Source organism: Diachasmimorpha longicaudata, chromosome 6 (assembly GCF_034640455.1).
Source record: "Diachasmimorpha longicaudata isolate KC_UGA_2023 chromosome 6, iyDiaLong2, whole genome shotgun sequence".
NCBI lineage: Eukaryota > Metazoa > Arthropoda > Insecta > Hymenoptera > Braconidae > Diachasmimorpha > Diachasmimorpha longicaudata.
Genome location: NC_087230.1, coordinates 3,737,271 through 3,759,014, shown reverse-complemented (window position 1 = coordinate 3,759,014; position 21,744 = coordinate 3,737,271). Strand labels below are relative to the sequence as shown.

Below are 21,744 nucleotides of genomic sequence, written 5' to 3'. Positions count from 1 at the left end.
TATCACGTAGTCATAAATTCATAGACAATAGTAATCTGTTCACTTTATTTGCAGACTCAATAATTACAATGTTTCACGTGTGGTTCCTTATTTCATTTATCATTATGAATTTTACACTCTTTCATGCGGATCACCGGATCAAAGAGAATTCAAACGTTTGATTATAATTTCACATGTAATAACATAGTTTTTTGCTTTTCATTCGTTAAATTCATATAATGTAAATCACAAAGCGAAGAAAAGATACAATTATTTTTCTCCCTCGTATTCATTATTAACCAATGATTAATCATTCTGGTGATAATTAATATTTATTCGGTCGTGGTACATAATGATAATATGTACAGGAACCTAAATGACGATTTCTCACTGTTTTATTTGTGTTGATTTATATTCATTCGTTTCAGTTGAAATTTGTGGCTTTGTTTGGGCGGTTTACAGTCAACGGAATGCAACATTTCTCTTGACGTTATGATGTCAATGATTTCATTCACTTCTGTATGACAATTTAATTTTTCTGGCACTCAGTCAAGCTAATTCTATCGTGCAATTGAGACCTGGGTATAGTCCATTCCATACGTTATTTAGATTCTTTTTCAATTTTTTTTTGTCAACAAAGTAATTAATCTGAGCTAATCGTAAACTGATTTCTTGCTACTACGAGATCGCCCAAAATTATAAACATATATTTTTTAATTTCGTAGAGCTTTTGTATTGGAAGATTTGGCAGTTACTCTTGCTTTCCTCCATCTTGACATCTCTTTAAAAATGTCCCCAATTTTTCCTTTTTTTAAAAGAGATTTACAATGTTTGAAAATTTCGTAGGGACAAAAAATCAGCCAAAAACCCTTCGACTGTATTTATAGAACAAAAATCATCTGAAAAATCGTCTAGAGAACGTCCGGACAAGGGCATAGCGGGGCCTTAATTGTGTACTTCAATACCGAGTATTTATAGATTCATTAAATAAAAAATAATAATATTTTTAACCAAAAGTAATTCTAAATTGCACGTATTAAGTATTCTCTCTAGGAAGCGAACAACTACAAAGTAATTCCACTGTCTTCCATAAAAATACTGTATAATCCCTAATTATTGGTAATAATTTATGAACAATAATTAATAAATATCGTTAATTTGGCCTTTCGTATGGATTTCGTAGCTTGCTTATCTCCTGACATCTCTCTCACTCGAATCTTTCACGAAACAGCTCTCACAACTCTCCATAAATCCACAAATAACTGATTATCAGTGAGAAAACTGCACTACCCTGACGGAAAATAGTCCCCATCAATTGTTATGTTATTGCTCGCTGGTAAAAAATGAAACTATACAGTAAAATCAATAAATAAGCGATAAATTAATATATCAACTTCACAGATCGATCTGTAAATTGTTTATCGATAAGTTATGAATTCAATGGCACAGGATGAAGACTAACTGAATTTAGTTTGCACTGCAGTCAATGAAAAACACCAGGCATTCTACATTATGACAATAATATTACGAATTAAACTTAAAAATTAGTTGACATGTGATTAACGTGCGGGTACATTAGTTTTTTTTTCTTTGTTGACTAGATTTTGATTAGCTAAATTGCAAGAGATGTGCGCGACAAAATTGATTAATCATTCTTCCTCATTTATAATCTTTCTTCCAAATTATCGTGATGCCCTGCCATCGAGGCATCGGAAAATTCATTAAAAATTAATAGCTAGATCTCAGATCTACCTTATCAATATTGTATCTTTTTTTTTAAATCATCTTTTGGTATATGTTTCACCTAATCAACCACTTGGCGTTGATTAAAACGACAAAGCAATATCGCTCTCATAATATTTATAAAAATTTTCACCTCTGATTCATCATTTTTTTTTCCCTCATACGAAGCATTACGATGCTATTTTCCTTATTCAATTGCACAAGAACAATTATTGTACTGATCTTAAATGACTAGGATTATTAGAATAAGTTTTTGTTTTAATTGTTTTCTTGCGTTAATAATTTTTTTTCACTTTTTATCCCCTAAATTTTCTCAGCTGTTGAGCCACTATGCAATAATGCTGGCGCAGATATACGCATTAGAACAAAATAATCACTTCAAAAGTAACTCTTTTGATTAAAAGAAAAAAACAATTTACAATTATCTCGTGGCATTGAACGCTGCTAATTATATTTAGAGGAATTCTAGCTGTTTAGTATCAGTTTTCTCTTTCATTACGTCTAGAGAGTTCTCCTAAGGTTGAAACGTTCATTAAAAAAAAAAATTGTTGCATTCTGTTGAAATTAATAAGTTGGATCCATCGAGACTAGCACACTCGCCCAAATCCCCCATTATTCTCTATTTATATAATCTAACAAGGAGAACACTGCCTCGTCTTATTTTTCGTTCACCATTTTCTGGTTATGATTAAATAACCACAGGCCACACACAACTGCACGAAAGCCTTTCTAATTATCCACATTTTTTAGTGATTATTAAGTTCCACAATAGACCCAAAAAAAGAGTGTTGGGGCTTTAAAACTATGATGATGGTCGTGGATAAAGATCAATTTCTTTTCTAAATTACGGGAAATCTTCAAGAGGGGTCACGTGAGCCAATTGGCTCTTTTAATTACAGAGAAAATCATTTCTTGATCTCAATGAAATCTAATTTCTGATGTATGGTAATGATAAGTGCATGTTGGACATAGAGTTTCATAAAACTAAAAAAAATTATTTTGTCTGTAATTAGGCAAATCAATCTGATCACGTAACTCCACTTGAAGACAGCCCTTACACAAAAAAATGGCGCTAGGTAAAAATATGAAATTGTTAAATTCAGTTGATCCTTCAGACTCTCTTGAAGTTATGGGCGAACCACCTGGCAATGGGATTTCAGTGCACAGACAAGGTCAAGTGTCATACATTCACTATCGTATTCGTCACTCCAATACCTTCATTAACACGAGTATCATTCGATAATCCGATAAAGCATTTAAAAATGAGAATCGTATGGAATTCACTAATTTTTTTTTTCCTTCTTTTTCATTTTTTTGTACAGATTATTTCCCATTTGTTAGAGATCCATAAAATAGCTAGAATGACTGAGACGGTATTGCAATCGTAATGCAATAAACTAATAAAACGTCAAAACAACCTCTCCCTCACTTAAAGTAGTCGTAAACAAAAAAGGATGTGAGCTTTTCGTGAATTCACGTTATCACACGTGGGAAATAAATTCAGTAGGTAAATCTAGCACTTTCTTCAGGGAATTCTCCGAGAAATTATACAAAAAAACAATTGTTCAAGTGAAAACCATTTTTTTTTGTGTTAATTCGATTGAAGATATTTGGCTCTCAATAAAAATCAACGAAAAAGGAAAAATTGTCTTGACTATCGGGTTTTAGACTTTTTAAAAATGCTCGGAAGTGCTGCATAATTTTGAATTGAAATAATATTAAATAATCCACAATGATTTTGAATAACTTTTAAACGACTTTAAGTAAAAATTTGTAATTCAAAAATAAATAGAATTTTTCAAGAACAGTCTCAAGAAACTCCAAGAATAATTCACAAAAAAATCTCGAAGAAAGCGCTAGGTCTTTCTACAAAATGTTTGTATACGTACAGAGACATTAAAAACTGCCCTGTCCCGTACAAGTATCGTTTGAGTCCCCTCACTCGTTCCTCCAATCGACATTAAAATAAAAACACTCTCCAATGGATAATTTTCCGACGAAATCACACCGCAGGGGTACGGTAAGTACGTTATACCCATTTATCCCCAGTTATTGGGAATGATAATTCTCACTTGCATCAGCCAAATAAGATATCTGTCATGACTATGAGTCACTTACTAGAAAAAATCATCTAATTACTTAATTTTTTTTTATCCAATAGGTTATCACATTCCTATTCGGCTGTGGTAGAACTCTGCTGATTGTGATGTGAATCAATACCATTTGTCATTTTCATCAGCAAGTCTCACGACTCTCTGCTGATCGCTGTCTCTGGGACTGGTCTGAATCGTCTGCATCTGCGGAGAATTCCAACCAAGAGAGTGAATGGTCATGTATCTAATATTTTATTCAATTAATCTTCATGCTGCAATTTTGTTTTCAATTTGATGTATGAATTTTCTGGGCGGGACAGTCCCTCACATTTTTCACAATTCTATTGTTTACTTATGTTCGTTTTTGGCAAATAACAAAGGGAATACTTGAGTGAATTTTTTAAATGAGAAAACTTTGATTTCGATATTAACTATTTCAAGGTCTGTCCCACCCCATCAGCACACAGAATGATCATCAATAACTAAAAGCGCCCGAAGCAAAACTAAAATTTGCAAGGAGCCAGCAACACATATAAACCATTAGCATTGACAGCTCAATGACATAATTAACGACAACTATTCACAACTGTTGGGGTTTGATGACAATGACCATACCTAGCATTGTTCTCAGCCACATGAGGTGGCAATGATGATGGTGGAAGTGGTGGTTGGGATACTGGCGCTCCACTGCTGTCCGAGTCATTATCGCTGCTCTCGTCATTTCTTTTACCTGTATCGAGTAGATATGAGGGCACACCACGAGGGTAAAATCTCGGTAGCACCTCGGAATTTGGTCTTGCACGACGCTGGGGCCTTTGGAATCTCAAATTCAATTGACTAGCGTCTGTCACGTATTTCTCACTCTGCCTACGCCGGCGTAGGGCCGGGGTACAGCCGGTCAGATTCTCGTCCTCGGTGGAGCTGGTGGACGTTAATAATGGAGGACTGGGTCTTGCATCGGGCAATGTGGCGCATCGTCGCAGGGCAGGCGCTTCCGTATGGACTGACAAGGGCTTTCCCTTCATTGCTAAAATTTACTTGATGGGTTAGTATCGCTGAGAAGCGGTGAAATGTGACGTTTCTTGCTGGACAATTACGAGAGCGAAGATGACGTTGTCAATTATGGACTACTTTAAGCGTGAGGCGGTGAATTTAGTGATCTTTCGTTGGTGAAAGTCAAAAGTATTTTAAGGTTTCAGAATATCCAAGCATTTTTGTCCTTATTCAATTTTAATTGATTTTATTATTCAATTTTTTTCAAATATTATTTTTTAATTCATTAACCTATAATTTGGAAGTTTATATAAATGTTGGATGGGAAAATCGTTTGGTTCTAAGTTATTTATAGAAAGTTCTCGTAATTTTCTATGATTTTTAAATTATTTCATCAGCTTTTCTCTAGAAGTAAAATTTTTTCTGGTCTTTGGAACGTTTCCTAACGACCCGTTATACAGATTGAAAAAATTGTTTGGACTGAATGATTGATACAAATAATTCTGAAATAATTTGGAAATAAAAAAAACAGCTGATTTGGCATGATCAATTGACAAATAAAATCTACAAATGATTTTTACGTTTTTATAAAGTAAAATATGCTTGGATATTCGCAAATAAATCAGTGGGAAATTTTTCAATTGAAATGTCGATGTAATAAATTTCGAAAGAAATAAAAAAAATGAGGAGAAGACTCACCGGAATCCTTTTCCCTGGACTGAGTGGAGGATCCCCCGGATTTGTCAATTTCACTGGTAGTCCCAGTTTTGCCAGTATTGGGAGTATTTTGATCTGGCGTGGATTCTGATAGCGAGCATCGTGGACTTTTCACTGGCACTGGTATTTTACTGTGGACACTATGTGGTCTACCAGTCGTATCACGGTCTTTATTGTCTCTTGATTCACGAAGGACTGCGTTATTTGTCGGCAACGGTGTTGAATTTGTCACAACTTTATTAATTGATGTATTGCTCGTGTTCACACGACTCTCTGTTGCATCGTAGTATATTGACGACTCCTCGGGGCCGGGATTGGGGCTCGCGGGACTCCCTGTTGTGCCATTTGTCAATTTTTCTGGAGAATACAATATAGATTATTAATTTTTAGATTTGGATTTCTGTTCTAAATTAGTTAACGAAAATGTTTAAGGACTTTTCAAAGTCAGTCGTTGAAAAGAAGCAAATTAGATCTCATTTTTTCTTCAGGTTATAACTGAGTGATATAAATATTAAAACATCCATTCGATTTTTGAATTTAATCGGAAATTTGAGATGAATTCGAAATTAGAAAAATAATAAAAAATTGGATAGGGTCTATAATAATAAAAAGATTTGACAATGACCTCGACTAAATATAAATTCACGTGCAATTATGTACAGTAAGTCATGCCAGAAATAAAGAAGGCCGAGATTCTTGAAAAAAATCACGAAAAAACATCTGGGAATAGAAGATAAATGAATGCTCCTAAATATCTCAGTTTTCATACTATGAATAGGTTCCTTGTCGGCAGTCGTTTGAACGACAGTAGCACCAACTGTTGGATCGACAACTCGTATCTCAAGGCGTCCAGCAACTGCCTCTTCCTCTTCCTCACCATTCATCATAACACCTGACGATGTGAATGCCACTGCTGGTACACTAGCTCTTCTTGTTATTGCACTGTCCTTTGGTTCGTCATGGCGCATTGCTACGTTCCACATCACGTCAACTTCGTACAGAAGATCGTCGAAGGCAGCTTGTTGTACCTGAATTTAAAGAATTAAAAATTACTGTTTAGGATTTTTTTTAATTTGAGATGAATTTTCAATATTTGAAGCTCATAAAAGTTTAAAATTTCAAAATCCACGATTCTTTTATCAGTTAATCTTTTTAACCGTTTTAAAAATACTTTGGCATTGCAGAATATATAAGTAAGAGTAATAAATTCTATTCTGTTCTATAAATATAAAATGTCTGAAATATTTCTATAAATATTGACTTAAATTTGAATGAATTCTAGAGGCTCTCAATTTTATGAATCAATAAAACTCATGAATGAATAAAGAAAATTAGTGATTCAATAATAAAATTACACACCAACGGTGCTTCAAGATGAGTTCGTACGTGTGGCGCCAGCGCCGGTACGCTCCATGCACGTGGTAGTGCACCCTGGAGATCCGGATACTTCTCGATTCCCGTAATATTCAGGCATCGCCTGGGTGCACCAGGTCTCGGTGAATCTTCACTTATTCTCGACAATACTGTCTGTATCGTACTGAGTGCTGCCTGCTGAGACATATTCCCTGTTATAGACAATGCCTGACCCACGGGGGATCTAGCTTCGTGGGTGCCAGTGGTGGAACGGGCAGTGGCTACTGCCTCATTATCAACTGTGGACTACATACTCAAAACTTTTTATGCTGTTTATCCAGCGAAAGAAAATTCTAACAGCAGATAGAAGCAGTGGATCATCAAGTGGTTCAACGGAAGTGCAAGAAATTTTTTTTTGTGGTTTAAATTAATAGAATTTAATTTTTCTGAACAACTTATGTAGTTGAGACTTTTTTTTTCAATCGATTCGGAATTCAATGTTCTCTCTTAACTAGTATTTTATATATTCAATTTTGATTTCTTCAGTTAAATTTTTGAAAAAGGAAAAGTTGTACAGAAAAATGAAAATCTATAGATTTTTCCATAAAGCAATTTGTCCTAATAATAAATAAATCTTGGAATATAAATAGATGAAAAATTAATGCAACAAAAGATTATTATTATTATTTCGTTGGGAAAAAAAATGTATATAACATAAAATTTATCAATTGTTTTTTAGTTAATTTTTATGCAACCTGGCATTTAACTTAAAATATATATATATTTTTCATAATATGCATTTGGCATCGAGTAAAGTAAAAGCTGTGATTGTGAGTAAAGCAGAGTAAGAAGGGGAAAGCCTAGGTTCAGCAGGGAATCGCAGTGCATCGTTGAAACAGAGGAGTCAAGCGAGTGTACCCATACACGCCAGACGTGGCTAGAATACCAAAACATGATTTTTTAAATACTTTTTTTTTTCATATTCCTCGTGCATTTGATGACATATGAAGGTGATGGAATTAATGAGCCTTCACCCCAATCGTGCAAGAGATTGAACTAGAATGTTTGGTGATGAAACTACCCTCGAGACGATGAAATGCAAAAAGTTTAACACTCAACCCTTCACATTTGCCCTCCTGATCCCATTCCCCATTCCATCATCAAGTTTGACTATTAAATTGCCTCAGAATTTTTTTGTCCGTGGATTATCGGCCTCGTTTAAACTATTTATCGTAGCATTATTTTCTTGCAAAATATTCTTTCAGAGTCAAAGAATGTAAATTGTTTTAGTTGAATAAAAATTCAATTCTAATCACAAAAAAATGATGTTTCAGTTCACGTAATTCAATCATTAAATGCTCTGAATCTTAAACAATTACTACAAAAATAATTATAATGTAATGGCTCATGAAGTTGATGAAATGAGATTCTTCACCCCCAACCAACCAAAAACCTGTTAAAACTCCCATAAAGACCTTAAAAAATCCGAAACCCCTTTCCTCCATGCACTTCAAGCACTCATGCAACCCCTTCTCCCTCACCTGCGGCACGATGGAAGGCGGTGTCCCCTTGTGCTCCGGACTCTGCAGATTCTCCCCCTTCCACTCATTATCAGTCTCCTCCGAGTCATCGAACTGTGATTTCCACTGTGACGCCAATGTAAGTCCCCCACCTCCCCTTGTCACTTGCTGCAGTGCAGAGACATTATCATCATCAATCTGCGCAAACTGTGTGATGGAACAATCCCTGACAGTAGATCTTCCAGCCCTGGGCTGTGATCTTTGTTCAGCCCTCCTTCTCAGCTCCCTCCTGAGTGGTTCCCTTTGCTCAGTTACAGGGCTCTGATTTCCCTGCTTGGTATTCGTAACATCGTACGAGCAATAGGAAGCATCAACCTCAGTCTGTATCCTCGGACTGGGTGGCTCGCCGGAGTTGCTCTCCTGTGGTGCAACAACTCTGAGCCTCGCAAATGTCGCACCACTAGCTGATTTCCTGAGAGGTGTGGCAGCATTGGCAACAGTCTTGGACCTTGCGACTTCCGAAGCTGATCTTGCTGATGCCATAAGAGCATCCCCCTCGTTATCAACCTGTTTTTCAACAGGTGGCACTGGTGACTGTGGCTCCACCGCCATCGAGACGGCTCTTCTCTTCTTAGGTGATCCCTGAACAGGAGGAGTGGCAGCAACTTGTCCAGCCTGCTGATGTGTATTATCTGTTATCTGAATGGTAGCATTGCAATTCTTATCTCTACCATGATTACTGATCGCTGAAGTAAAGGGCACTGGAGAGCCATCGTTTCCCAGCAGAAGTCTGCAGAGGCTCTCCAGGTCCATTTTTGCTTCTTTTCTGTTATCTGGCTCCACATTCTCCTGATTGTTGGTGTCGACATTTGGTGTCGTTGGAGGCTGATTGATGGTGGTGGCTGTGGTGAGTGCTGGTGGTGCTGTTACTGTCGGCAATGATCTTGTCGTTGGTAATCCCTCATTAGCAATTGATATTCTCTCCCAGTCGTAGGGATCATTCAGCTTGACACCTCGACGCTTCATGCAGCGCTCAAAGAGACCCGCCAGCATCGCATAGTCCGGCTTGTCGGCGTACTGGAGATTCTGGATGTGCTCCAGGAAGAGACGAAGATCAGATGGCAGATGCTTGAGCAGCAAACGATGATCGTACTTCTCTTTGAGAATTCCCACTTGCTCCTTGTCCTTGATTTTTCTCCAGGGTAGCTGACCATTGACAAACTCCACCAGCATGTAGAACAACGACCAGAGATCATCGTGACGACCCATCTCCTTGTTCCTGTGGGCGTTCACTGAGGCATAGCGAACAGTACCACGAAAACCAGCTGCTGCACGCGCTGGACGCACCTCACCTGTGCCAGTGGTGAATTGACGAGCAAGACCGAAATCCAGCATGTAGACGACACGGCAGTTGTACGGATGACGACCAATTGAAAAATTCGAGGGTTTTATGTCCCTGTGGAGGAAGCCCACTTGATGGATACTTTCTATTGCTTTTAGGATTTGAAGACCGAGACGGAGTGTTGTGGAGAGGGAAAATGCACCGCGAGGTTGGGCTCGGCGAAGCTCTGCCAGGTTTTTACCCTGCAGCTGCATCACTACGTAGTTGAATCGGTCGTTACGGCCACAGCCGATGAAGCGGCAAACGTGGTCTTTACCTGGAGGTACGGCAGTTCATGATTTCATTGCATAACAGCAAGATTTTTATGTTTTTTTTTGGAGGGTTCGTTTTTCCGACTGTAATTGTCGATTTTAAAAAAGATTTTTGGGGTATAATCAGTCGTTATGGGTGGGGAATAATCGTTAATCATTCGATTTCATTATGGGTTTATAGGAGTTAACAATATGACTTTCGAAATATAATATATATGAAAATTATGATTACCCAAACAAACGAAACTATTATGAAATAATTGTCCATCGTTAAAAAATCATTATGAAATGGGTATGAAAATCACAAATCGAGACCCAATGAAACTTTCATTCATTCATTAATTTTTAATGATTCACCTAATTCTGATCGAAAAGGAAAATTATTGACTATTTGATGAGCGTTAAGACAATTTCAATTGAATCATTTTGCTAGGGTTGACGTAATTGTTCATGTCCCGAGGTTGATCTCCTCCTATTTTGCCAGTAATCATTTTTAATTGTAAAGACTAATTTTCACGGCGTGACTGCATTTTTTTTCACTACTTATGATGTGACAAATGTTTTTTAAATAATCGAAAAAACAAGAACCATTAAAGTTTTATCAAGAACGAAGGATCAATATCCATTGTATTTCATGAAAGTTTCATTGATGATTCAGTTGTCGTTAATGACCCAGCTCAACATTATTAATGATGAGTCAACATTACCCATAATGGTTTATCGATGGTAATTAAGTGTTCAATTACCCTGAAGTTTTTTGAGGACGGCAACTTCCATCTTAAGAACTTGCTTCGGCTGTCGGGCTGATTCGACTTTGAGGGCCACTTGTTCTTTGGTCAGCAAGTCCAGGCCCTCGTAAATCTCTCCGAACCCACCACCGCCAATTTTCCTTATCTGGAAAAGAGGACAAAACAGGATAAAAAGAGTTGAAGCAGGATAAAAGCGTTGTGCTTTTTTTGTAGAACTAAGTTTTTCCTACAGAAAAACTTATCATGGAAATCACGAAATTGTCCATCATTTTCAAAATATTCATCAAAAAACGAGTTTAGAGATAAGTTATCTGGTGTTGCCACTTCACTACAATTTTTTAATTTTGTTTAAATTATTGTCATCAGGGTTTTATCAAATTTTGATCATTTGAAATTCTCTCATTGCTAATGTATTTCATATAGCCTTGAAATTTCAAAAAATAATGATTAAAGTATCACCAAAACGTTGAAAAAACTGAGGGTTTCATATTGGGAAATTAAGCCAATAGGGAGAAAATTAGAAATTGATGATTTGATCCTATCGGATGGCTATTAGCTCGTCTTTTATTGCAGTAGTCAGTGGTTATCAGATCATTAGTTATCACGATCAACGATCCATTCATTATTTTATCTCTATGAGACTTATTTTTATCATTATTTTAAAAACTTCGAAAACGTTCAATTAGTTTTCTCTTGCGATATTAGAATTTGTCATAAACTATTCCACTCATCACGATTAGACTATTTCACCAAAATGAAAAATTCCATGAATTTTTATTTTTCTTCCCACTCTTACAACTAAAGTGCAAGAAGAAATTGAAAAAATTTCATGAGAATGAAGTCTCCAAAAAAGTCCCCATCGACAGAAATTTTTCCAAAAAGTGTTGAAAAAAATCGTCGAGAGACGTTGCATAATATCCAACAAAATTGGTGCGAAAAAAAAGTTCAGACTAGTTCCGACTCAATAGAATTTCCCAGGGAAAGCGGCAGGAACTCCTTGAAAAATATCCCCCAAAAGAAAATGCCATAAACTCACAACTTTCCATCTCTCTTTGACCACATGTCCCGGCTGCAGTAGATCCTCACTCGTCATTGTAATGTTGTTATTATGATCAGTGCTCTCGTCACCTACATTCCTCAGCACCAATTTTCCAGGATGATTGGGATGCCTGACAACAGATAAAATGTTCCCCTCCCCTGAAATTACTAAATCACCCCTGCAGCAGTGCTGCCATGACAGTTGCCCAGGTGTACATAACTAGGGGTTGAACAGAAATAAACCCTGCTCTCCTGCACATAACCGGGTGATCCTCGCGATAAATGATAACCCAATCAATACATTCGTCCCCTGAACACGCCCGATTTTCCCGAAAGACATGGACGAGCCCTCGAGAACGATTGCTCGATGGAGTCCAGAAAAACCAGTGAAAAAATCAAGTGAAAAGGAAAAAAAAAATGAAATAGCTCGGTCCATTTTAGGCAGCCATGATTGCGTGTGGCCAAAGGGTGCAGTCGAGTAACAGTGGGAGGGGGAGGGTTGTAGCTCAACACGACTGGGGGCTCAACGACACCCCCACACTGCCACACACTCCCTCAGCCCTAATTCCCCGAAAAAAAAAACCCCCGGATAAATTAATCCCCAGAGTTCGCTCGAATGAAAAATCACAGGACTTCTCTCACAGGTTTTTCCACAAATGCCAATTAATCTGCAATTAGCGTTAATTAATTCACGATTAATGTCCCCCAGCGTGAGATAAAGCGAAATGAAAAAGATACCGAGGTAGAGACTACTCTCATCCCCACGCATTGGTGCGATCCAAATATAATGACATTTTATTTTTACTAACAAATGTCGTACACTCAGAGACGACTCCACTGGGCCTCGGTATCACTCATATCATTCGTTCCTCCCTTCGCCAATGGGCCACCGATTATGACTCAGCGGATAATTATTTTTCTTTCATTTTTTTTTTTCACTATTCATTAAAGGTATCAGTTGACAAATGAATCTTACGATTTGTATTATTTACACGGCTTCAAGACCACTCGTTAGTCATTCCTGTCAGTGGCTCCTTTGTCGGCTGACACCTTGTCGATGACAGGCTACTCTCACGATGATAACGTTACGCGAATCGATCTTATTCGACTGTTGAAGAGTAATTATTCGATGATGGGTTCGCGGTGATCGCGCGTGAACCGCACGAAACACCGTCAAAAACTAGTTGTACCCCGTTGTAACGGCCATCTTCATTGGGCCTCTCACGCGATTTTGTCGTGTCGACGCGCGATGGCGGCACCCACGCGCTATCGCCAGCGGCCTCGCGATCGATGCCAATGGCAGAAGGGTTTCACTGGGGGGTGGGAGAGAGACCGGATGAACGGAATTGTCGGTGAGCGAGGGAGTGGGGAGTCTACCTTGACTCTAGCACGAGTGGCGGGTTCGACGGAATTTTCAAATCAAAGTCAGAAAACTAGAATTATTAATTGACGAGTTTGAGGGTGCTTCGGGGCTCGATAATTATTGGACTGAATATTTCATTATTTATTATTAATTAGGTCGCTAAACAATGTTCCAAATGTGTGATTTAACGACTCGTTCAGTCTCTTTGAACGATGACTTGCGCAGATTTTTTGGAGACTTAATTTGATTTACTTTATTTTTTTGGGTGGGAAAATTTGAACGAAAAGAAAAGTGTTCGGTGAGTCCTGGGAGGGGGAGGGGGAGGGCAGGGGGGTGTTGATTTTGAAATGTTCGGCAGTAGTTAATTGATGATAATTAATTGCTATTCGTTCGATCACGTGTTATCATCCGTCGAGGAAAATTTAATAAAAATTGATAGAAAAAATATGAAAATTGCATTTTCAAAGTTAATTCGCGAGCCAAGTGAAATTCACTACGTCAATTCTACACGATTTGTTCCCTAAAATTCAACCGGGTGTCCGATGACTCACCGCCGGTGGGAACAACAAGTAGTTCCGTCATTTTTCCGCGACGATTGAGAAATTCAACGGAACAGACTCTACAAATGAATCACGAGCTCCATAAAAATTGTTGAACTCTCAAGAATTTCTGCGTGTCGGGCCAATAAAAGGAAAGTTTTCCATTCAACTTTACCTGATCCCGAGAAATCACGTGATAAGTTATCTATTCAATTATGAATTAGGATATTAATGATATTTTTTATATATTTTTTCAGGTGTTTTGCCTTGCGCCTCCATAAAATTGTCCCAAAAACAATTTCTCATTATAAATTACGGTTGTTCCGTAAATTTTACTGAGCATTTCTTTCCATGCAACTGAGATGAGGTGAAATGTAAAGGGTAAGTTATTTATACAGAGTTTATTTATATAAAAAATCAATCCAGTGCATAATATCGTGCATCTGATGATTGATGATACGAAATTTCCTCCTAAAAATAATATCCACTACAAAAATGCTCTCCATCACGCGATATAATTCATCCCAAAGATTGTTATTGCCATCGCTCGATTGTGACTTAATTACAATTTTTATCCAGGAAAAACCGGTCTTCATTGTTGTTAATATAGTCTGTTCTGAGTCAACAAACAGGAAAATCTTGTATGTTTTTTTTTATCAGAATACAACAGAGAGGTTCTGAGTATAAAATTAGATGGACTCGTATCTCTGGTATATCTTGTAACATAATATGAGATTTTCAGCAATGTTGACAGCCGTTTGATCTTGAAATGCTAACGATTTCTCCGCGATTCTGGATCCCGGTGAGGAAATATAAATCGTTAGTGGCTTGTTAATGCACGTGAGACGCAGGAAATAATCTTAATGATCGCCATTTACTAATGACGATATGTAGAAACTAGGGAAATGAAAGCTGCATCATTTGCGAGGTATGTGCAATCGTTCGGTGTAAATAAAATTGTTTTGGCGGGGCATAACGGTTAATGGTCAGTGAGAGAGCCAAGTTGTTTATTAGGGGGTGGAGGCTCCTAGGGGCGATCTGCAGCGGTAATTTTATCTTTAATGTTTGTTAATTCATTGAAAGTCACATGTTGAAAGTGAATTTCATTGCACTTCGTGGAAGAATTTAAAAATTATATATTTAGTATATAAACAAATTAATTTAATAAATTTCTAGTTGATCTATTCCTCTCTTTAGAGCCCCCTTTTGACCCTGAGTTGAGGAAATTTTACAATCATTTTGTTGTTTGAATTTTACGTTCGAAAATTCGAAAGTTTATTTGATGAAATGTTTTCTGTTTGTTCTAGTCGTTATATTCGTATTTATTTATTTTATCGATGGAATAATTTGTTTAATATGATGGAAGACTGGCATTTCCTGGGAATTGTTTAATAATTTAATAATAAACGAGTCTTTCGATTTTTATTTCTTCGTTGGAAGGTTCGGGCGTGAAAAGAGACTGATGCGGTTTTAATTGAGTACAATTTTGAGAATTTTACAGTATTAGTTTTAAATAATTACAAATTTGAAGAGAAAGAAATAGTTCTCCACCTCAAGAATTTATTTATAACGGAGTAATGGGTGAATAAATAATCTATATGTGCAATATGTGTTGGAGTAATGCTGGAGATCCAGATTTGTTGGAGAATTTTCCTCACATTTTAATCGACAACTTTTTTAATTGATGAATCTAATGATTAACAATTGCATAGTGGATTGTTTGTATGTGCTATTTATCCCAAACTATAACATATACTCCCATACCCTTAATAATAATTATACTAATTTGTGCAATTGAAAAACAAAACAACTAAATTTTTTTCAATGTGTGTTCAATTTTAAATTCAAAGAAGTGAATGAACATTCACTGTTTCTTTCCCTTTTCCCTGAAAATCTATTCATCCAGTCAATTTCATAATCGAAAATGGAAACGATGATCTAATAGAAATTAGAGGAAACAAATAAACTACAAAAAATAGAAACGGACCAATAATTTATAGAAAGACTTTTCCCGAATGCGTACAGTGAAGACTAAAATCATAGGATCCCTCGGATTATTAAAAACAAAATTATCTCAAATGTTCATGAAAACCAGAAAATCTATAAATTTAATCACGTACCACTTCATAACGAACAAACGTCTTTACAACGACTTCATGAACCACTAATTTCCACTGAAAAGAAGAAAGACGACTTGGAATGGAAAGCACTGATTCGGTGTCTGATATCGTGCGGATATTTCTACTGTGCAATAGAGACTGAAGAGCAAAGTGGTGTCGGTGGCCCGAGAGTCTTCGCAGCCAAAAGGATAGTGACGTCCGCATATGTTTGGAGTGTTTCCACTGGCTCGCGTGCCACTCACCGGCATCAGTCCGTGAAACAACTTTAACTTCATTTTTTCATCCGTAATAATGACGCACTGCTCATTGTCTGAGATGCCTTGGCCCTGGACGCGCCTGAAACACCAGTGATTTTCATTATTGAGCTTGAATGAAAGCTCTTTATTCCATTTCGAGATCGTCTTCGAGCCGAATCTTGGAAACAACGAACCGGTCGTCGCTCCCGGCCAAATTTAAATACTCCCACTGCTGTATCGAGATGTCACGAACATTAAGGTATTTGCGGAGTGGTCATTGGGGAATAAAAAAAATTCAGTTAATTGATAATTTTTTAAAACTACATTTTCTACAATTTTCCAGGAAAACGTGCAAAATCTGCGAATTCCCAGCAGAATTGGAACAGTAAAAAAATTAATAAAGTTCTCACTTATGCATAAGCTTCAACGTGACAGTGGTAATTGTAGCATTTTTCCTGTATTACCGACGCATCGGTAATGTAGGGAATATAGTAGATATTAATTTGCGATTCAACCTGATGCCTAATAAAAATCAATAATGAATAATCAATAATATGATTGATGATTAATCGGGGAATTTTGAAATTTTGTCTCGCTGTCTTTGTGCTGTCACGAGCGGTAGCTCAACGTGAGAAGATTTATCTTCGCTTCGCGGTAAATCGGATTGGCCGAACCAATAAATTTCAGCGCTGAGCTTTGTCGGCTGTCCCTGTCTTCGAATTTTTGGAAATTGCTTTATCACTTCAGCCCATTTCCCTAGGTCAAACTCTCCCTATTTTAAACTCATCTGGCCCAGTTAAGTCTACTGCTCTCCGGTGAACTCGGATGAGCTCGTGAAATATAAACGCGTGTATTTATACCTTTGTTAATAGCGAAAAATGGGAAGGCAAATAAATACAATAGAGTCCTGGGTCATTTCGAGATGGTGAAGAGAAAGTGGGAGGTGATAACAGAGCAGAAACGAACGTCTCAGTTTTATAAAGCTCTCGCAGAGATTTTGGCAAATATTCAAAAGTTTGAACTATTTAAAATTTTGAATTAATTGAAATGATTTTATTCACAATTCGATTACATAATTTTAATAAATTGGAATTAGTCAATTCGAAAAATAATTCGATTATCCGAACAAAATTAAAAAACTCTGGAATTCTTTCATGAAATGCATAAATAAATTGTCCGCCGGGAATTTACTTGAAAAATGAAAAAATTAGTGGCATTCTGTCTCTTTAAATGTCACTTGAAATGTTCGAAACGTTTGCTACCATCGGTTAAGTAGGAAATCCGCTGAATTTATCCTCCGCGGTGTTATTGTGCGCCATCAGATGATGAGTCTAATGTAGATGGTAAAATTCCTGGAGTCCGACGCCCCCAGGACAACGCTAGTAACGATCCCAACGGCGAGAGGCGCCACAGTCCATTGTGGGGGGTAAAGTATGACGTCTCTTAGCAAATTGAGCGCCAAAGTTGAAATTGTAGATTCGTTAGCCGATAAACCTCTAAAGAGGACTCCATCGAAGTTGTCTCGTTCTCTCTCGGCATGATTGGGTTCAGGTTGGTTGTATACCCCGAAATTCCAGCATTAGAACCACATTTTTCCTCTCCTTAAAACCTCATTGCCGTTAAAAGCAATATCCTAATCCAACACTATTCCAACTTTCTCCTCAATAAACAACCCTCATTTAGAAGATTTTCCTGCGAAGAGTCCCACTCACGACTCTTCCTAATTCTAAGACCCACATGTCCACTCTCTACCCCTACTCCGATCTTCTAATAGTTATCACGTGGTCATCTCTCAAATTCTCCCAAGAATATTTTGTAGACCTCACTTTTCGAATCACCTTTGAACACAACTATTTGTCTCAATAAATTGTACTCCCAGACAAGCAAATAAAGTTCTTTTATTTTTGTGGATTATAAAAAACGAGTACGTTTACTCTGGTATCCAACAGGTTTTAACCCTTTAGCCTATAACCACGAGTCAGACTCGTGGTAAAGAATTTGTGCCATAAGCGAAAACAACGAGTCTGAATCGTGGTAAAGACTTTGAATTCGAATTTCTTGCGTATTATAGCTCGCGCAATTGGTAGATATCGTGTAGGCCAAGGGGTTAATTTAAATAACTTTGTAAAACAAGCTCTTAGAAGAGCACACTTTATTTCATGTCAACTTGGCTTGAAAACTTTATGAAAACTTTAAGTACAAGAATTGGTAAACTAAGTAAGCTGAAGAGTTGTCAAAACCCCTGCCAAACTCGGCTTAGCTTAGAAATAAAAATTACATCTAAGAGTTGAGTCCTACACCCTCACCAGTCTATTAGTTGCGCGCGCAATGCTGCGCGTGGAAACATAGGAAGGATGACTCCTGGGAGGAAATGAAGGAGGGACAAGAAAAGGGGGATGTATTGGGAAACAAGGGGACCATGTAACGTCATGTTTACGTTGCGATAATCTCAGGCCCTTTGACCTAGCAATACAATGAACAAAGGAAGAAACAACATGTGTGGATCACGCATACCGAGAAACCTTTCCAAATATCTCGGAACTGGGGGTTTATAATTTGACGACCGTAACCGTCGAATGTATTTCTCTCTGTTATTTTGACTTTTTCGAGGAAAGTGTTCTGTGATGCATATTGAAGAGTTATAAATTTGACAAACAGCCTCAAGTATTGAAATTTATGATTTCCGCTAAAGTTTTCTCACATTTGTAAAATTATTTTCCATTTCTTGTTCATTGTTCAACAGCTGGACGCTCTCTTAACTTTTTAATTAATCGGAATGCATTGTCGTATTCCGAAGAAACAACGTTTTTTATAATATAAGGAGAACTGGAGAAGCGAGGTACTCAGGTATTCACTGATTAATTTATTCTTACGATGACACTTCTGAATTTGGAAGGTGTTGACTGTTTAGACGGTGATTTGGAACTGATTTAAGGGAGAATTCCCTTGCAGGACATGAGTCTTGGAATTACGGCGGAAAAGAGGAAAATTGAGGAGTGGGAGTTTTTGGAGGCGCCAACATTAATGGCAAATATTAAGGTCTGTCTGAACATTTGGGGACACTCAATGCGGTAGTATGAAAACAACCTTGCCAGGTTATGGTTTTCGGAGACCTCGCATGACCTATTAATCTACTCTACGTACATGAAACATACACTTAGGCCATTTCCCACTGCCAAGGGCGGGGGACACTTGGGGACAGTTGAAACCTAATGGCTTTATTAGTTTAAGTGCAAACCCATTTGGTTAGGATGGGGACTAGGTTTGAAGCTTTAGAGGGTTAGGAATGTATTTGGGAATAAGGAAATAATGTGGGCATACAACAGCATTTTCACATTTCGCGGATAAAAAGGTGAATTAATACTGCCATCTATGACATCAAGGCCCCAGAACATCACATAACCGATTTAGAAATTTTAAATCCACAAATATCGATACGCCCGACATATCGACGCACACTATCGAAGGTCGAAACACTTATCGATATCCGTGAGTATCGATACCGAATTGAGAATTACTAACCCTAGGTCAGGATGACCGCCTATAAAATATTCCTCCAAAACTTCTGTAAATTCAACGTCTGCCACTCGAATCGAATCAAATATTCGGCGACTCGCAGTTATCACTCGACACGACGAATTTTCGCTGCGGGGACTGGCGATGATACACTTAAAGGAGTCATCAGGCACTGGAGCCAAAAGTTTGAAGACGAGGGAGTTCCCGAACCCGTGAGTTCCATTGAACACATTGTCGCACACGTGATTGGAAAGAAAAGGGTAAGAGAAGCTGCCACCAACGGTGCGCATGCGCGCTAGATCGCAGTTCTTAGTTTGAATTTTTTATTGCAGATCCTAGATCTGATGAATTCGTTGGATAGAAAGATAACTGAGGATGAGTTGCAGAGACTGGAGTCTCTGTGTGAATGCAGATTGTCAAGGTGATCCACAGAAAACTTATTAATGACTATTACTAATTAATTATTTATTTAGGTATTCAATGTGATAATAAATTGGGACTCGAGGAGACCAGACACATTTCTCTTGTGCGATATATTCTATGAACATTCATCTGCTTTTCATTTGTTGACAATGATCATTGGAACGTTGGGGAAAAATAATGAGGTGCTAATTTCATAAATAAATTAAATTATCCAGTCAATTTCATTTATTCTCCAATTTTCCTTTGATAATTACAAATTTTTCGGTCGTTTGATGGTAACTATTCTGATTGAGCTGAAAAATCAATGAATTAATTGGAGAAATTAATTTACTCAGAATGCCTGTGCAATATATAATCGGTGAATGGGACTTCCGAGACATCACTTTGAAGCTAGTTCCCCCGATCTTCATACCCCGCCCTGAAACCGAATTCTTCATCGACTTCATCCTGAAAAGACTCTCGGAGACCACCAATGATACCTCAACTGTCCTAGAAATTGGAACGGGCTCTGGTGCTATTTCCCTAGCTCTAGCCCATTCCTGTGATAAGGTTGTTATCGCATTTCTTGTAACGAAATTCCCTCGAATGTCCTCAAGGAAAGTATGAATTTCAGGTGCGATGCGTAGCCATTGATCAAAACCCACATGCTTGTGACCTTGCGAGAGAGAACTGTCGAAATCTGAAGCTCGACGATCGAATTTCAGTCGTCAATGCTACACTGGAGGCTCCAGGGAGGATTACAAGTGTCAGTGGAGATTGTGGTATTCATTTCGAAGGGGAAAAATTCGACTTCATCGTTAGCAACCCACCGTATATTCCTACTAAAAAAATTATGGAGCTGGAACCTGAGATTAAAGTGTAAGACAATTTTAAATTTGTGCGAAATTCAAATTCAATTTAAAATGTTTGAATATTATTCGCGAAACAATCAAACAAATTTCAAGTTTACATAAATAGTAACTTTGCAGAATACAGAGTATTTTTTGCAATAACAAAATCATACAAATACAATTAAATTTGACAGATCTCGATCAAAAATCGATTTTTTTGAGTAAAAATATGGGTTTTGAAGGTCGAAAAATTCCCACGATTCAGTTCTAAGGGGAAAATGAACCATAGAAATTATGAAAATTAAATTGTATATATTATAATAATTTCCATGGTTACATGGATCTGAGAATTTAAACCCCATTGAATGCGACAACATGCGGCCAAAAATTGAAAGATTTACTTGTTCCAACTCCAAGAGTAATTTTCTAAAAGTGTTTCATCATAAAAATTCTCGAGAACTGCATTTTCAAAAATCTCTGAAAGATCTATTCTCTTTAACTCTTGCATCCTCCATCATCAAATTAGCATTAAAAAAATAATTAAAAAACTCATACATCCACCACAGTTTCGAAGATATCAGAGCACTGGACGGTGGGCCGGATGGCCTGAAACTGATAAAGCCTATCATGAGGTATGCCTCGACATCGCTGAAACCCGGTGGTCACTTATTCCTAGAAGTCGACTCATCCCACGGCGAATACATCAAATTTTTCACGGAAAAATTCACGGACCTCAGCCTGAAATTCTGTCACATTTACAAGGATTACTGCAACAATGACAGATTTATTGAGATAACTAAGCTAGAATAATCGAACCATATAAATAACAACTGTACAAATTCACATAAACTATTATTTAATCGATAATTCACCTTAAAT

General features: G+C 37.4%; 2 protein-coding genes and 1 long non-coding RNA gene across 8 annotated transcripts; 2 read left to right on the top strand and 1 right to left on the bottom strand.

Moving 5' to 3' along the window:
* Positions 1–17: 17 nt before the first annotated feature.
* LOC135163690 (tau-tubulin kinase homolog Asator) lies at positions 18–15,998 on the bottom strand. 6 transcript variants are annotated; one of them, XM_064123362.1, is made up of 9 exons: positions 15,861–15,998; positions 11,837–11,969; positions 10,798–10,945; positions 8,420–10,056; positions 6,885–7,184; positions 6,295–6,553; positions 5,508–5,882; positions 4,431–4,842; positions 18–4,019 (listed from the first exon to the last, which is right to left on the bottom strand). In XM_064123362.1, the coding sequence occupies exons 1-9, from the start codon at positions 15,866–15,868 to the stop codon at positions 3,968–3,970; spliced, it is 3,324 nt and encodes a 1,107-aa protein (XP_063979432.1). In that variant the 5' UTR covers positions 15,869–15,998; the 3' UTR covers positions 18–3,967. The 6 variants fall into 6 exon arrangements, with proteins under 6 accessions (XP_063979432.1, XP_063979436.1, XP_063979433.1 ...); XM_064123366.1 differs by having other exon boundaries at positions 6,885–7,073; XM_064123363.1 differs by lacking the exon at positions 15,861–15,998 and adding an exon at positions 12,815–13,138.
* On the top strand, positions 14,498–18,046 carry LOC135163697 (uncharacterized). Its single transcript, XR_010299179.1, has 3 exons — positions 14,498–14,668; positions 15,996–16,355; positions 16,440–18,046. It is a non-coding gene; the product is annotated as an uncharacterized LOC135163697 (long non-coding RNA).
* Positions 18,047–19,082: 1,036 nt separating this feature from the next.
* LOC135163784 (MTRF1L release factor glutamine methyltransferase) lies at positions 19,083–21,726 on the top strand. Its single transcript, XM_064123582.1, has 5 exons — positions 19,083–19,872; positions 19,945–20,033; positions 20,371–20,584; positions 20,649–20,893; positions 21,432–21,726. Exons 1-5 carry the CDS (start codon positions 19,630–19,632, stop codon positions 21,673–21,675), a joined length of 1,035 nt encoding a protein of 344 aa, XP_063979652.1. The 5' UTR covers positions 19,083–19,629; the 3' UTR covers positions 21,676–21,726.
* The last annotated feature ends 18 nt before the right edge of the window (positions 21,727–21,744 follow it).

Coding starts and splice junctions, on each gene's coding strand:
- LOC135163690 (XM_064123362.1), bottom strand. Junction 10,946..11,836: donor TCAAAGAGAGATGGAAAGTT/GTGAGTTTATGG, acceptor CCTCTTTTCCAG/ATAAGGAAAATTGGCGGTGG. Junction 6,554..6,884: donor CTCATCTTGAAGCACCGTTG/GTGTGTAATTTT, acceptor CTTTAAATTCAG/GTACAACAAGCTGCCTTCGA.
- LOC135163784 (XM_064123582.1), top strand. CDS start 19,630: ATGACCGCCTATAAAATATTCCTCCAAAACTTCTGTAAATTCAACGTC. Junction 20,585..20,648: donor TAGCCCATTCCTGTGATAAG/GTTGTTATCGCA, acceptor TATGAATTTCAG/GTGCGATGCGTAGCCATTGA. Junction 20,894..21,431: donor CTGGAACCTGAGATTAAAGT/GTAAGACAATTT, acceptor CATCCACCACAG/TTTCGAAGATATCAGAGCAC.